Genomic DNA, 13,206 nt, shown 5'->3' on the forward strand with positions numbered 1-13,206 from the left:
CCCTGACCTCTGGCACAATCAGAAGGGCCTCCAGAGACCTCACTGGCACTGCCGAGTTTCCAAATACACAGCTGCAGCTTCGGTCCAGGGCTCAGGATACCACCATTGCTGCTGGTTCACAGTGAGTGGGACTGCCCCAGGAAATCCAGCATCCTCCAGACGCTCTGCACAGCAGCAGAGCAGCAGCACGCCTCCCATGCGCAGCTGTCTGATGCAAGCTGATTCATAGGCAGAATCTCGGGGGCAAGGGTGTTTCCTGTGGAGGATGCCAGGCTGGCATGGATGCGGAGGGAGAAGACACTGTGGTGAGTACAGGCAGTGCCTGGCCAGCGGGTGGGTTGTGGAGCCTGACTGGGCTGATGCCTAGACTCTACCACCCACCGTTAGGGCAGAGGACCCTACCTGAGCCTTCTCAGATCCCAGGCTGCTCGAATGGAGCCTGGCACTCCTTCATCTTCATACAGGTGACCAAACCCTCAAAGTCATTCCAGTGTGCAAAGGCCACCATAGCTGTTCAAGGTCTGCTGTAACTAACAGGCTCTGGTCTTCACCCTGGTGTATTCATTTCACCCACGGTGGCTTGTATCATGTGGATTCCCTGTGGGCCAGCCTGTTTTCAACAAGAATAGTCTTCTGTCTTCACATTAGAAACCCATTAGCTTTTTGGACTTGACAACTACATTGTGGGACAGTTTTCCAGGCTCACATTTAGTATAGTTTCTGGCATGTTTTCCCCAGTGAATAGGGCCACTTTTGTGGAAGGGCACCCCTCCCGAAGGGGTGTGCAGCCTGGTGTGGATTCCAGTGTCCCTGGGGTAGTGCCTTTGACCAGGGATGAGCTGCAAGGCCATGTGCGGTGTCCCAGGGACAAGGATGCCATGGGAGTGTGTGGGTGTGCTCTCAGGATTGGCACTGTACCCGGCTTGCAGTGCCATCTGTGGAAGCCCAGCCCCAAGCTTATGCAGACCCTCCATGCCATCTCAAACCCAGGGTCAGCGGAAACTGTGACCTGGAGGTCACATGGGGTGGACTAAAAAAGATGCACGCCCTTGCTCCTCCCCTTCCTTCCAAATTAACAGTTTAAGTTTTTATTAGCAATTACTTACCATTAAATGAATAATAATAATAATAATTATTATTTTTTTGAGATGGAGTTTCTCTCGTTACCCAGACTGGAGTGCAATGGCGCGATCTCGGCTCACTGCAACCTCCGCCTCCTGGGTTCAGGCAATTCTCCTACCTCAGCCTCCTGAGTAGCTGGGATTACAGGCACGCGCCACCATGCCCAGCTAATTTTTTGTATTTTTTTAGTAGAGACGAGGTTTCACCACGTTGACCAGGATGGTCTCGATCTCTTGACCTCGTGATCCAACCGCCTCAGCCTCCCAAAGTGCTGGGATTACAGGCGTGAGCCACTGCGCCCGGCCCTAAATGAATAATTATTAAATAAAAGGATGGAAATAATAAAGTATTAGCAATAATTGTTAATAATACAATTTCCCCTTTAGTTAATTTTCAAATAATTGAAAATTAGTTCAAGTGAACTTTAAGGGCGGCCTGGGGTGGGGGATCTGGGCAGCTTCTGGGATGTGGCTGTAAGGAGAGAGGAGGCGGCTGCCCCGGGGCTGGGTGGTTTGCGTTTTGGGGCTGCAGGCTCCCAGGCTGGGGCTGGTGTTGAACGTTCTCCGTGGAGCAGTTGTGTGTGCATGTCTTCCCAATGTCTTGTCCAGTCAGTCCTATCAGGAGCCGAAAATCAGTGGTAGAAATATTTGCACCGTGATCACTGGCAAATGTTATAAGTCAAGGTTTCTTTTGCTGAGAAACTGGTTGTTACCCAGCACAGCACTGGGCAGCAGGAGCCTCCTGTTCTTTGTAGGAGTTCAGTGCTTCTCTAGGCTGCTGCCAAGAGGCAGGAAAAGTCGTGGGGCCTGAGGCGGGTGTGCCTAGCGGCTGTGCTCTCTGGATTTCCACCTGTGCGGCTGTGTCTGCTAACTTCCCCTCCAGGGCTTACTCTCCTCCAGGTGTTAATCTGGAAGGTTCTGTGGACTCCCAGGAAAGCCTGAGACATACGAGGACCCCCAACCCGTGTCCAGGCTCTGGAACATTCTATATGAGGTTGGCTGCCCTGTGTTGTGCTGTCTTTGTGGCAGCTGAATGGGCTCTGGTAGAGCCATCCAGAGAGACGGAACAGAGGGCATGTGGGGCGTGGAAACCTGGAGCAGGACCTAAAAAATCTCCTGTGGTTTTTTTTTAACCACAGGGGAAAGTGAATGTTTACAGAATGTTAAAACCTACATCCCTTTCCAAATTCCACCAGGGAAAGAACTCGCTTCTGTGGCTTTCTCCCGGGAGGTAAACAAGCCTGTTCAGCAGCGGGTGAATGTTCAGCCGGGCACCAGCTGTTCTCCGGGCTGGCTTCCAGAGCTCGAGTCCCCCAGTGTGCTCTTGTCTTGGGCTGCCAGCCTGCAGGAGCCTCCAGAGTTCTTCAGCGATTGACACCTGTTTCCCGCAGTCATGTGAGCTGGGCTTTGTGTCTGGAAGGGAAGGAACTTCCTTTCTAGAGACAAGATTCATGCCAAAGGCCAAGTGCTGAGGTCCAAGGGAAAACCAGGCGTTAACAGGAATGAGGACAGAGCTTCTCTGGAGTCTGGCCTGGTACTTTTCATCTCACAAGGTTTTCTTAGAAGCTGACTGCATGCTGGGCTCTGGTCAGAGGAGGAGAGAAAAACTAAGGATGTGGGATTTGACCTGGCTGTGCCTGGGAGGCATGCCCTGGGGCAGGTGGCCAAACACTGAATGATGAAGGAAAACACCATCCCACACCCACACACCCACCCTCGGCCCTGTCCTCCATTCTGGTGACAAGAAAGGCTCTATTGAACCTCCACGAGTGTGGAGGCTTTTGGCACTCCTACTGCTAACTTTCCCTTTTGAACAGAGAATCAGCCTCAGGTTCAGAGCCTTTGGTTCATTCTTAGAATTCTAACTCAAGAAAAATGTTACATAAATAATGATAGCACTGGCAGATGGCCGATCCTTTGAAGTCTGGGAGCCTGTGCAGTAGGAAGGGAGTGGCTCTGCTGCTGAGGAACTGGCTGACGGCAAGGCCAGTGAAGCCTGGCCTGGGTTTCAATCCTGTCCTGACTTGTTCAGCTGAATAGCCTTGAGAAAGTGGCTCAGCTTCTCTGTGCCTCAATTTCCTGAGTGGGAAATTGAAGAAGGGAACGGGAGCTCGGAGCCCACCGGCTGCTGTGAGAGTCAAGTGGGTTCTCTGTGGGAAGCACTGGGAGCAGCCCTGGGAACAGGACATTTGCTTGATAGCTGTTCTGTCCTTGTTCCTTGGGATGGGGCGTGAAGCAGGGGTGGGGTGAGGGTGGGTGGGAGGATGGGCTTGGGGAGGAAACATGCTGGATGCTGAGGAGCTAGAAGGCTACGGACCTGGAGGGGAGGTTCCCTGTGTTTGCAGTGGGAGGCAAGCATGGCTGGAGGAGCTGGAGGAGCCAGCAGAGGCAGCGGCGACAGGACGACACGGTGGGTGGCGTTGGGCTGTGCAGAGCACGTGGGGTGGACTCGCCTTTCCTCTGGCCTTTTGGAAACACAGGCCTCGGGCTGAGTGCCTGGAACCCCCAGGCTGGCAGCAACCCCAACTGTAGGAGGCTTTGCATCCTTCTCAGATCCAATCCTGCCCTCAGCACCTGCTCTGGGGACATGCAGCAGGCGGACCGTGCAGGTGAGGGCTTCATGCAAGGCATTTGCACAGCTGAGGCACATGTGCCCTGAGCCAGCGACACGGAGACTGAAGCCTGCATAAGGCAAACTAGCATTTTGCATCTGCCCTCCTGAGAAGGAGGCACCTGATGAGCTCACCTTTCTTAAGGGTCTATCAGTGTTCAACAATGCTCTTTTTCCCATGTCTTGTCATATTTTCTGCAGTCACTATGGCCGCTGTTTTTACAGGTCACCTTCAAAGGTGCCTGCAACTTCATATTTGGTTGTCCACGACCACCTTGGTAGTGGGTCCTATTATTAGGCCATTTCACAGATGAGACAATTCAGGCCCCAGTGGTGTGGGGGGCTGCGCTGGGAACCCTGCCCTCTGATCAGCCATTGTTTGGCTTCCATTGAGACTCTCCTGACTGACAAACTTGCAGGCAGGTTCAGTACTTGCCACAGAGTCTAGCAAAACCTCAGGGAAGAGACTTTCATTTTCCATAAGGAATCTAAAACACATACAGCTATAGTGATCTCGCTACTGGCTGAGCTGCCATCATTACTGGTTACTCAGCTCGTGTCTTCTGGGGCCCCTCGCTGTGCCTGGGCCCGCCTTGGTGAGCAGCAGCTCTGGGACTATTCATGTCCAAGTGCGGCTGCCAGTTTATGTTTTCACTGCAGCTTCTCTTTGCTGAATGTCACGGTCACAACATCAGATGATGACATGAGAAGTTTCATACTTGGTTTATGGGCCCTGCTAACTGACTTCCTGGGCTTCTGTTCTCTCAGTGGTAGTAAGGAGTAGAGTGAGCAAATCTTAACCACCATTGAATGAGAGTTGCTGGCTACAGTCACATCAGGGCCAGAGGAGGCTGCCAGGAGGGAAGGAATCTGTTCCCCAGGCCTGGGTCTGTGAGACCCGAGTTGGCTGTCCACGCCCTGCGTGGCCCTCCACGCTCCTCCTGTGTGAGAAGGGGTCTGCCTCACCAGGCTTCCCTTCTCTAAGGCTGATGCTTTCTTCTCTTACCACCTTTATCTTTCTGACACAGCGTGCTGAAGAAAATACCAAATTCTAGAGACAGTATAGGAATGTCCTTTCAAGTTTTGCCTCTAGACCATGGAGTTGACCTCCCCCAGTCCCCTGACTGTGCCCGGGAAATGCTTTGTGTCTGTCAAAGGCCTGCACTTACTGTAAGGCCGGTTGCCTCGCCGGGAGCTCGGACACACCCCGCCCCCCACTGGAAGCCCAGATAAAAAGCCCCGCCAGGACCTACCCCATAGCATTTTGTCCCATTCGGGCCCCACTCCCCGCCTACCATTTTGTCCCATCCGGGCCCCACTCACCTTGGGCACAACCAATCGAACGCCTCCACTCCCTATAAAACCCCACGTCTGAGAGGAGTCTGTGCGACTTCTCCGGCCCCTCCTGTCGGACCGCAGAACCTAACCTGGGAGCCTGAATAAGCCCTTCGCATTGGATCTTCTTGTGCTGGCCTCAGTTTCTTTCTTTTAAACTGGGCGAGAACAAACCTTACACTTACCAACACAATCACCTCAGTTTACTTCCCTTATTGGCAGAAGAAAATAAAAAGTTATCTAGGCTGGTTTCTCAGAGAGGTGTCCTTCCCGTTTGCTTCTCAGAGCATTTGCTCAACAAATATTTCTTGAGCACCTTATGTGAGCTAGGTAGATGCTAGGAAGAAGGCAATAAGCAAAACCCAGATTTCTACCCAAGCGGCCCCTGTACTTGATGGATAACAAAGAAGTCTATTAGCTAATGTTTATTTCATGAATACTGAGTGCCAGAATCATTGTAAGTAATAAACAATCATGCATTCTCAATTTGTTTGTTTGTTTGTTTTTTTGGAGACAGAGTCTTGCTCTGTCACCCAGGTTGGAGTACAGTGGTGGGATCTCGGCTCACTGCAAACTCCACCTCCTGGATTCAAGTGATTCTCCTGCCTCAACCTCCCAAGTAGCTGGGAATCAGATGTGCAGCACCGCACTCCGCTAATTTTGGTATTTTCAGTAGATACAGGATTTTGCTATGGTTGGCCAGGCTGGTCTTGAACTCCTGACCTCCAGTGATCTGCCCCCCTCAGCCTCCCAAAGTGCTGGGCTTAAAGGTGTGAGCCACTATGCCCAGCCTTAATTTGTTTCTTAAACACAACAGCACACACGGGACTGACTTACCCTGGGCCCTCATCAGGAAATGTCTAGGAGGAAAAGATACTTTGAATGTGAATCATGACAAAACTGGGCTCTGATTGAAAGATAGATAAATAAATAAATAAGTGTATTTCTTCCTCTCTTTTCTTTGAACTCTGTTACCAGCTGTTTCCTGTTTTGGACTAATTTTAAATTCGGAGGGTGGGAGTGGGGGCAGGGTGCATTTGTACCTAGTTCAGGCAGTTACCATGTTGGTTACAATTACTTGCAGTTAGATTGTATCTTTAGCGTTGGATAAAAGTTATTTCCAGTTGATGTTAAGAGTTGACTGTAAGGCTGGTTATGTCCCTGGGAGCTCGTGCACACCCCCATACCCCTCCCGCTTCCCCCGCTGCCTCCCCCCCGCTGGGTCCAAGACGCCCCTAAAACATCCCTTCGGGGATGTGGCCGGAAAAGCATCAGACTAGTCTCCCATCTGGGGGGCACCCACCCTTTGTCCGTCAGTCTCATATGTGGTACTGTCCTTGTTGTAACCTTTAATTTTGCCATGTGGCAGATAGTCTTAACCCCTTTTTTTTTCTCCTTATCTTCATTGCATATGTGGTGCTGTGTTTATTGTACCCTCTAATTTACCCATGTGGCAGATAGCCCTAGCTCTGTCTCTTTTTGTTTTCTTCCTGATAATAATCATTGTAACCATGCAGGCTTTCTGGTATCTTCATTCCTGACCCACGCTCTGTTCCTCTTGCACCACCGCCCAGGTGCTCCCAGCCAAAGAAACCTCCTCTTCACCCTTAGCCCCTCCACCCTCCTTCTCTTCCTTTTCTGACCCCAATGCGTCTGAGGAACTCTCCTCTCCACTGGCCCAACCCAATAATCCTCTGCCTTATGATAGACCTCAACCCCCTTCAGCTCCTCCAGCGTTGGATAAAAGTTATTTCCAGTTGATGTTAAGAGTTGACAATAATCTTCTTCCTTCCCTAAGGCCAGTCAGCATTGTCTTAGTGTTGGGCACCAGGCCAGGAACATGAGGCTAAGTGTGTGTTTTGGTGCACATCATCTGCATTCGTCCACACCAAAAGCTTGACCCAGAAGAGTCTACATTACAGACAGACTTAAATATCCTGCTCAGTACCTGAACAACAAGTGTTACATTTCTTCTTGGACTTAAAAGTAAAACTCGAACTCATTTTAGTGACTCAGAAAGCAGCATGTCCCCATGCTTTGGAAACCCACTGGTGCTACATACGAGGATCCTCTGCAGGCGGTGAGGAAGCCACTGTTTCCTGCAACTGTAGCCTAAGGCACCGTCACTGAGTGGCTGCATTATCTCTCTGATACAGAAACAGTAACATTTCGGTTTGTGGAAGTCTGAGAAATCATGAATATTCAAAAACATGCTTTCAGTTTCTGAGAACTTGGGGGATGGCAGGATCACTTACTTGGACAACATTTATTTTTCAGTGATTTGAAGACCTGAGTTTGCTATTTTCCAATGATATACATCTGGAGGATACTGCTAATGAAAACTGAGAGTTTAAACTTAAAAATCAAGGCTTCAAAATTCGGCCGGGTGTGGTGGCTCATGCCTGTAATTCTAGCACTTTGGGAGGCCCAGGCGGGTGGATCACTTGAGGTCAGGCATTCAGGACCAGCCTGGCCAACACGGTGAAACCTGTTTCTACTAAAAATACAAAAATTAGCCAGGCATGGTAGTTCGTGCCCATAATCCCAGCTACTCAGAAGGCTGAGGCAGGAGAATTCCTTGAACCCGGGAGGCAGAAGTTGCAGAAAGCCGAGATCATGCCACTGCACTCTAGCCTGGGTGACAGAGCAAGACTCCATCTCAAAAAAAAAAAAAAAAAAAAAAAAGAAAAAAAAAAGGTCAGCTGGAGAGATGCGGAGAAATTGAGATGGAATTAGATTGGGATAAATGGAAAGTCTGCTTTAAAAAAATACAAAACATTTCCATGACCATAATATGAGAAAGCCCCAGTTAAAGGGCATCTGTTACGTGTACTAGGAGTTAGGAGGTTGCAGGTTAGTGACCTCATGTTAAATTTGAGCCACCTGTCAGGTATTTTAAAAATCCATATGGTTGGCTGGGTGCAGTGGCTCACACCTGTAATCCCAGCACTTTGGGAGGCCGGGGCAGGCGGATTACCTGAGGTCAGGAGTTCGAGACTAGCCTGACCAACATGGAGAAACCCTGTTTCTACCAAAAATACAAAATTAGCCAGATGTGATAGCACATGCCTATAATCCCAGCTACTTGGGAGGCTGAGGTAGGAGAATTACTTGAACCTGGGAGGCAGAGGTTTCGGTGAGCCGAGATCTCGCCATTGCACTCTAGCCTGGGCAACAAGAGCAAATCTCTGTCTCAAAAAAAAAAAAATCCATATGGTCTTAATTAACATGATTAAATATAGAATTGAGGTCAAGGGTCTGGGTATCCACATTCGGCTTTCGGCAGGCACCACGAGAATGTGGGGGTCCATATGATAGTGTGGGGTGTCTACCAAGACACCCCCAAAACTTTGGTAGTTTGAGTGTGGTCATGGAGGGCTGGACCAGAGAACCTGGGGGAGGAAAGCTTCAAAGAAGATGAGGGGTGGGGAGTATTCAGGAATTTGAAGGGCTGTCATTGACAAATTAGATTTATTCTGGGCAGACTTAAAAGACTAAGGGTAGGACTAAAGGGTGGCATTTGAAGAGTTGTAAATCTTGGTCCAATTTTTGGTAGACTGTTTCCCTATTAAAGTGACAGAGAGGTGGCCCCATGAGGTGAGCTCTGGCAGTGTGATGTTTAAGCAGAGGCTGGACTGCTGTGGGGCGGAACGTGGCTGCCAGATTTCAGAACCCCAGGGAGGCTGCACCACATGACATCCGAGGATCTTTTCCACTTAAAGGTTTATTTATGACTTTGGCAGAGAAAAGAGGAAGGGACAGAGCTCTGAGATTTACCTGGATCCAATCCTTTATCAGAAGCCTCTCCTCTAGCATCAGCAGCAAAAGTGTGGGACTCACCAGACCCAGCTGCAGCTCTTGGGCCCATGTTGAGGCCCTTCAGTCCTCCACAGAACCCTGGTCTCTAGACCCTCCCTGGAGGCTATCGTTTAGCTGTCCAGCTCCAATGACTGGGTGACTTCTGCCCCTAAGGGGAAGAAGTCACCACTTTTCTTTTTGCCTCAGTCCTCCTCCCAATAGCCAATCTACCCAGAAAGTTCTTCCTGCTGCCCTTCTCTGCCACCCGCAGCGGTTGTACCACCAAGTTGAGCTGCTCAGTGCCCTGCATACCTTCACATTGTAAGGTCTGTTCTCGCCGAGGATAAAACGAAGAAACTGAGGCCAGCATGAAAATAATCTAATGCAAGGGAATTTATTCAGGCTCCCGGGTGAGGTACCACGGTCCCACAGGACGGGCCAGAGAAGTCGCGTGGACTCCTCTCAGGCACGGGGTTTTATAGGGAGTGGAGGCGTTTGATTGGCTGTGCCCAAGGTGAGTGAGACAAAATGGCAGGGAGTGGGGCCCAGATAGGACAAAATGGTAGGCAGGGAGTGGGGCCTGGATGGGACAAAATGCTATCAGGTAGGTCCTGACGGGGCTTTTTTTCCCGGGCTCCGGTGGGTGAGGGGGTGGGGGAGTGGGGGGGGAGGTGTGTCCGAGCTCCCGGCAAGGGAAGGAGGCGTGTTCGAGCTCCCGGCGACACAACCAGCCTTACACACATGTGCCATCATTTCCACATTGTAGCTGCGCTCCTGGAGGACACTTTCCCTGTCAATTCCTTTCCCCAATGCAAACACCTCACTCACCCCCAAGGTGCCTAGAATAGGATTTTTCGCATCTTAGGAATTCACTGAAGTGAGTCAGCTGATTTTTGTCATTTTAGAAAATGATTTCAAACAAAGATTTCTGAGTTTCCATCTGATGGGAAAGACAATACCTACTGAATGTGTGGCAGAGTTCCAAGTCATTCTTGCTTCTAATGAATACTTGTGACAGCTGTACAAGGGTGGAGGGTGCTTGCTGTTTCTCAGATGGTCACGTGGCAGCTCAGAAAGGTAAGCTCCCATGCCTAGGCAGCTACTACAGAAATCTACCCTAGGCCTTTCTGTAGGGACAGTCCAACGTCCTTTCTTGGCTTCAGATTGCTGCCCTCCATCTACACAACAGGGACTGAATTTCATCATCATTGACTGGTGAGCATACATTCAAGCATTCATCTCTCCTAGTAGTGAGGCTTAAGCTCTCAGAACTATGAAAACGGAGTCTGGCCGAAGATGTTGAGTGACCTTTGAGCCGGTCGCAGGCAACCCCAGCCTCCTCCCTGGAGTAGCAGAAGTGTTTCTGAGCCCTAGATTCTGTAGAGCTTGGTGTTGGGGGTTTTCCGGGAGAGTGTTCTGTCTTTTATCATAAACCTTGGCAAGCGGTGGCGGGCGGGGCACCACTGAATGGCGTCTTTGTCCTCCTCCTGAAAGCCTGAAGGAGAAAGATGCAATGCTACAGAACAGGCCGCTGGAGCCAGGCTGGGCGGGCGTGCTGGGTGCGGGGAGAACGGCGGGCTGGCCTTGCCATCTGGTTCTCATGTGGTCCCCTCTGTAGACGGCCTTGGGAAGAAACAAAGGCCTCCTTGAGGCCCCTGCCTGAGCTGCGGACCGCTCATTTTCATTCCGCTGCTGGTTTCCCGGAATGTTGAGCTTCACTGTTCCTGGGAGCCCTTTCCTTGACTACCCTTTGAACGGAGGGAAAGCTGTGCGAACACGCTGCCCGGGGCCTTGCGAGCCCGAGGAAGATCTGTTCTCTGGGACGCTGCAGAGGGCAGGGTCGCCGGCTGGTGGCCTGCCCCGCCCGGAGAGAAGCGGCCTTGGCTTCCCCTCATTCTTCCTTCTGTGTTAGCTCTTTTTGATGCAAATAATTAATTAAAATCAGTACATGAAGAGTGGGAAAGTGGTTAATGCCACTGCCAGGTCCAGATTCACAGGGATGAGGCGCCCGAAGGAAAATCCACCTTGGGATCGCTTCTGCTTCCTCCACTTTCCGCTGCGCGGCCGGCGAGTGGGCGGCTCTCGAGTGCTCCCAGTTTCAGTATGGTTGACTCTGATTGCACCGGGTTGGCTCAGGTGTCAGTGCCGAGCCAATCCGCTTGCCCAGGGAGATGCCGTGCCCTGATTGGCGGGTGAATCTGGTGATAGCACCTAGAGAGGCCAGAGAGGAAGTGCACCCACGCCATGTAGACGCGGGCCACGTGGCGGAGGACATGGGGGCCGCAGGGATGCCCCTCACCCATCTTGTGTCCAGCACTTTCCCTTCCCCTCGTCCATGGTCCCCTAGCTTGGGGTGAAAGTCTGGCTGCTTGCTCTACTCGCCCGTGCTGTCTCGGGGCTGCAGGGAGATGTGGCTGTCCTGCGTGCGGCCTTCCCTCCCTGTGGAGTCACTGTGGCTTTACAGAGCTGGGGTCCACCCTGTCTGGGCCTGGGGCCCTGCCCACTGAGAACGTTGCTTGGTGCCCCTGGCCTGTGTTGATTCAGAAATCTGGGATCTGTCGTTTCTCGATTAAATGTCTTATGATATCCTTCTTTCTTTTGGAGAGCAACGTTTTCAGAAGTTTTGGAACCATAATCATCTATGCTTCAGACACTTGTGGTCCCTGAGAAACTGCTGCTGAAAAAGGGGATCCCCATCCAGATCCCAAGGGAGGGTTCTTGGATCTTGCCAGGAAGGAATCCAAGGCGAGTGGAAAGTGCAGCGAGAAGAGATAGTTTATTGAAAGCTACTCAGTTACATAGTAGGGCATCCTCAGCAAGAACAGGAATGGCTTTGTTTTTTGTTTTACTTATATAGAGGTCTTATCTATATAAAAGCTAAGCTATGGTTCCCTGCGGGTAGGCTGACAAGGTGACAACATTTATTACTTTGTTGATTGAAAGAAAGTTATCCTTGGCATTTTAGTGTGTAAGTACATCAAAGCATGCCTATAATCATCTTTGTTGGCTGGTACAGTGGCTCACACCTGTAGTCCCAGCACTTTGGGGTGTCGACGCGGGCGGATCATGAGGTCAGGAGTGCAGGACCAGCCTGGCTAATACGGTGAAACCCCGTCTCTACTAAACATACAAAAATTAGCTGGGGGTGGTGGGCGCCTGTAGTCCCAACTACTCAGGAGGCTGAGGCAGGAGAATCGCTTGAACCCGGGTGGCGGAGGTTGCAGTGAGCTGAGATTGCACCACTGCACTCCAGCCTGGGTGACTGAGCGAGACTCTGTATAAAAAAAAAAAAAAAAGGCGTATGCGATACATTATATAATATTGGGACATCTGGACATTCTGTTGTTGCAAGGGTTTGTCTTTGCAGGTATTAAGCTGCTTCCTCATCTGCAAACATCTTACAGCCGTGGCTCGTGACTGGCAAGGAATGTGCCTTGCTAGCTTTAAGATGGAATTAATTCTAAATGGTGTCACTGTGGCTCCCCTATGCTCCTGTTTGCTCTAAGTAGACTTAAGGAGAGCCTTATCACCCTAGCAATGTGGCAGTGAATCTCTGCCAATAGCGATCTACAAGTGTTAAAACTTTGCTTTTTCTGGAAAAATGCTTTCTATGCAGTAAATATTCATGTGCTTGTCATCCTGGCACTGGGCTGGGTGTATACAACATACAATTTGCAGTGTTGTTCCACCCAAACTGTTCTGCGTTTTGGCCCTCCTCCATCTCTGATAGCTTTCTCTTCCCTGTGCTGCAGGGAACTGCTGGAGACCACATGCCGCCTGGCCAACACACTGAAGAGGTATGGAGTCCACCGTGGGGACCGTGTTGCCATCTACATGCCGGTGTCCCCCTTGGCTGTGGCAGCAATGCTGGCCTGTGCCAGGATCGGAGCTGTCCACACAGTCGTCTTTGCTGGCTTCAGTGCTGAGTCCTTAGCTGGGAGGATCAAAGATGGTGAGGAGGTGGGCCTCGGGAGGGAGGAACCCTGGAATTCCTTGATCCTTGTTCCTGGGGGCCTGGTCATCAGTGTGGAGACCATCAAAGTGCAGACGTTAATAAAATGTCACACAGACAAATGACAGATGCTACTAGGGAGAGGCACATGGCTGAAGGAGAATTTGTTCTGTGGGCTGAGATCTGAGTGCACTGAATTTAGTCAGGTTTAAAGGGAGAGTTCCAGGTGGAGGGAATGGCAGAGGCACAGGCTGTGTGGGGGAGGAGTGCAGCATGAGGGCCTAGTGGAGGCAGGTGCCGTGCAGCGGAAGGGAAATGTGGAGGGTGAGATGAGGCTGGAGATGCATGGGGAAGGTCCCGCAGGTCAACAGCTGGAAGCCTTCTATCCT

The 13,206-nt window shown here is 50.9% G+C and overlaps 1 protein-coding gene across 2 annotated transcripts in view; it reads left to right on the top strand.

The window, feature by feature from the left end:
* Positions 1–13,206, top strand: part of ACSS1 (acyl-CoA synthetase short chain family member 1) — a 49,844-nt gene that overhangs the window by 18,793 nt on the left and 17,845 nt on the right. The window contains exons 1-2 of one of the 2 annotated variants that reach the window (XM_021666246.2): positions 10,850–10,932; positions 12,618–12,817. In XM_021666246.2, the coding sequence (XP_021521921.2) occupies positions 10,865–10,932; positions 12,618–12,817 (268 nt within the window). In that variant the 5' untranslated portion in view covers positions 10,850–10,864. Of the gene's footprint in view, positions 1–10,849; positions 10,933–12,617; positions 12,818–13,206 lie in introns of those variants that run through there. The other variant, XM_012468648.2, reaches the window with a different exon arrangement.

The sequence above is a fragment of the Aotus nancymaae genome, unplaced genomic scaffold (genome assembly GCF_030222135.1).
Source record: "Aotus nancymaae isolate 86718 unplaced genomic scaffold, 86718_ANA_hifiasm-v0.15.2.pri h1tg000001l, whole genome shotgun sequence".
Lineage (NCBI taxonomy): Eukaryota > Metazoa > Chordata > Mammalia > Primates > Aotidae > Aotus > Aotus nancymaae.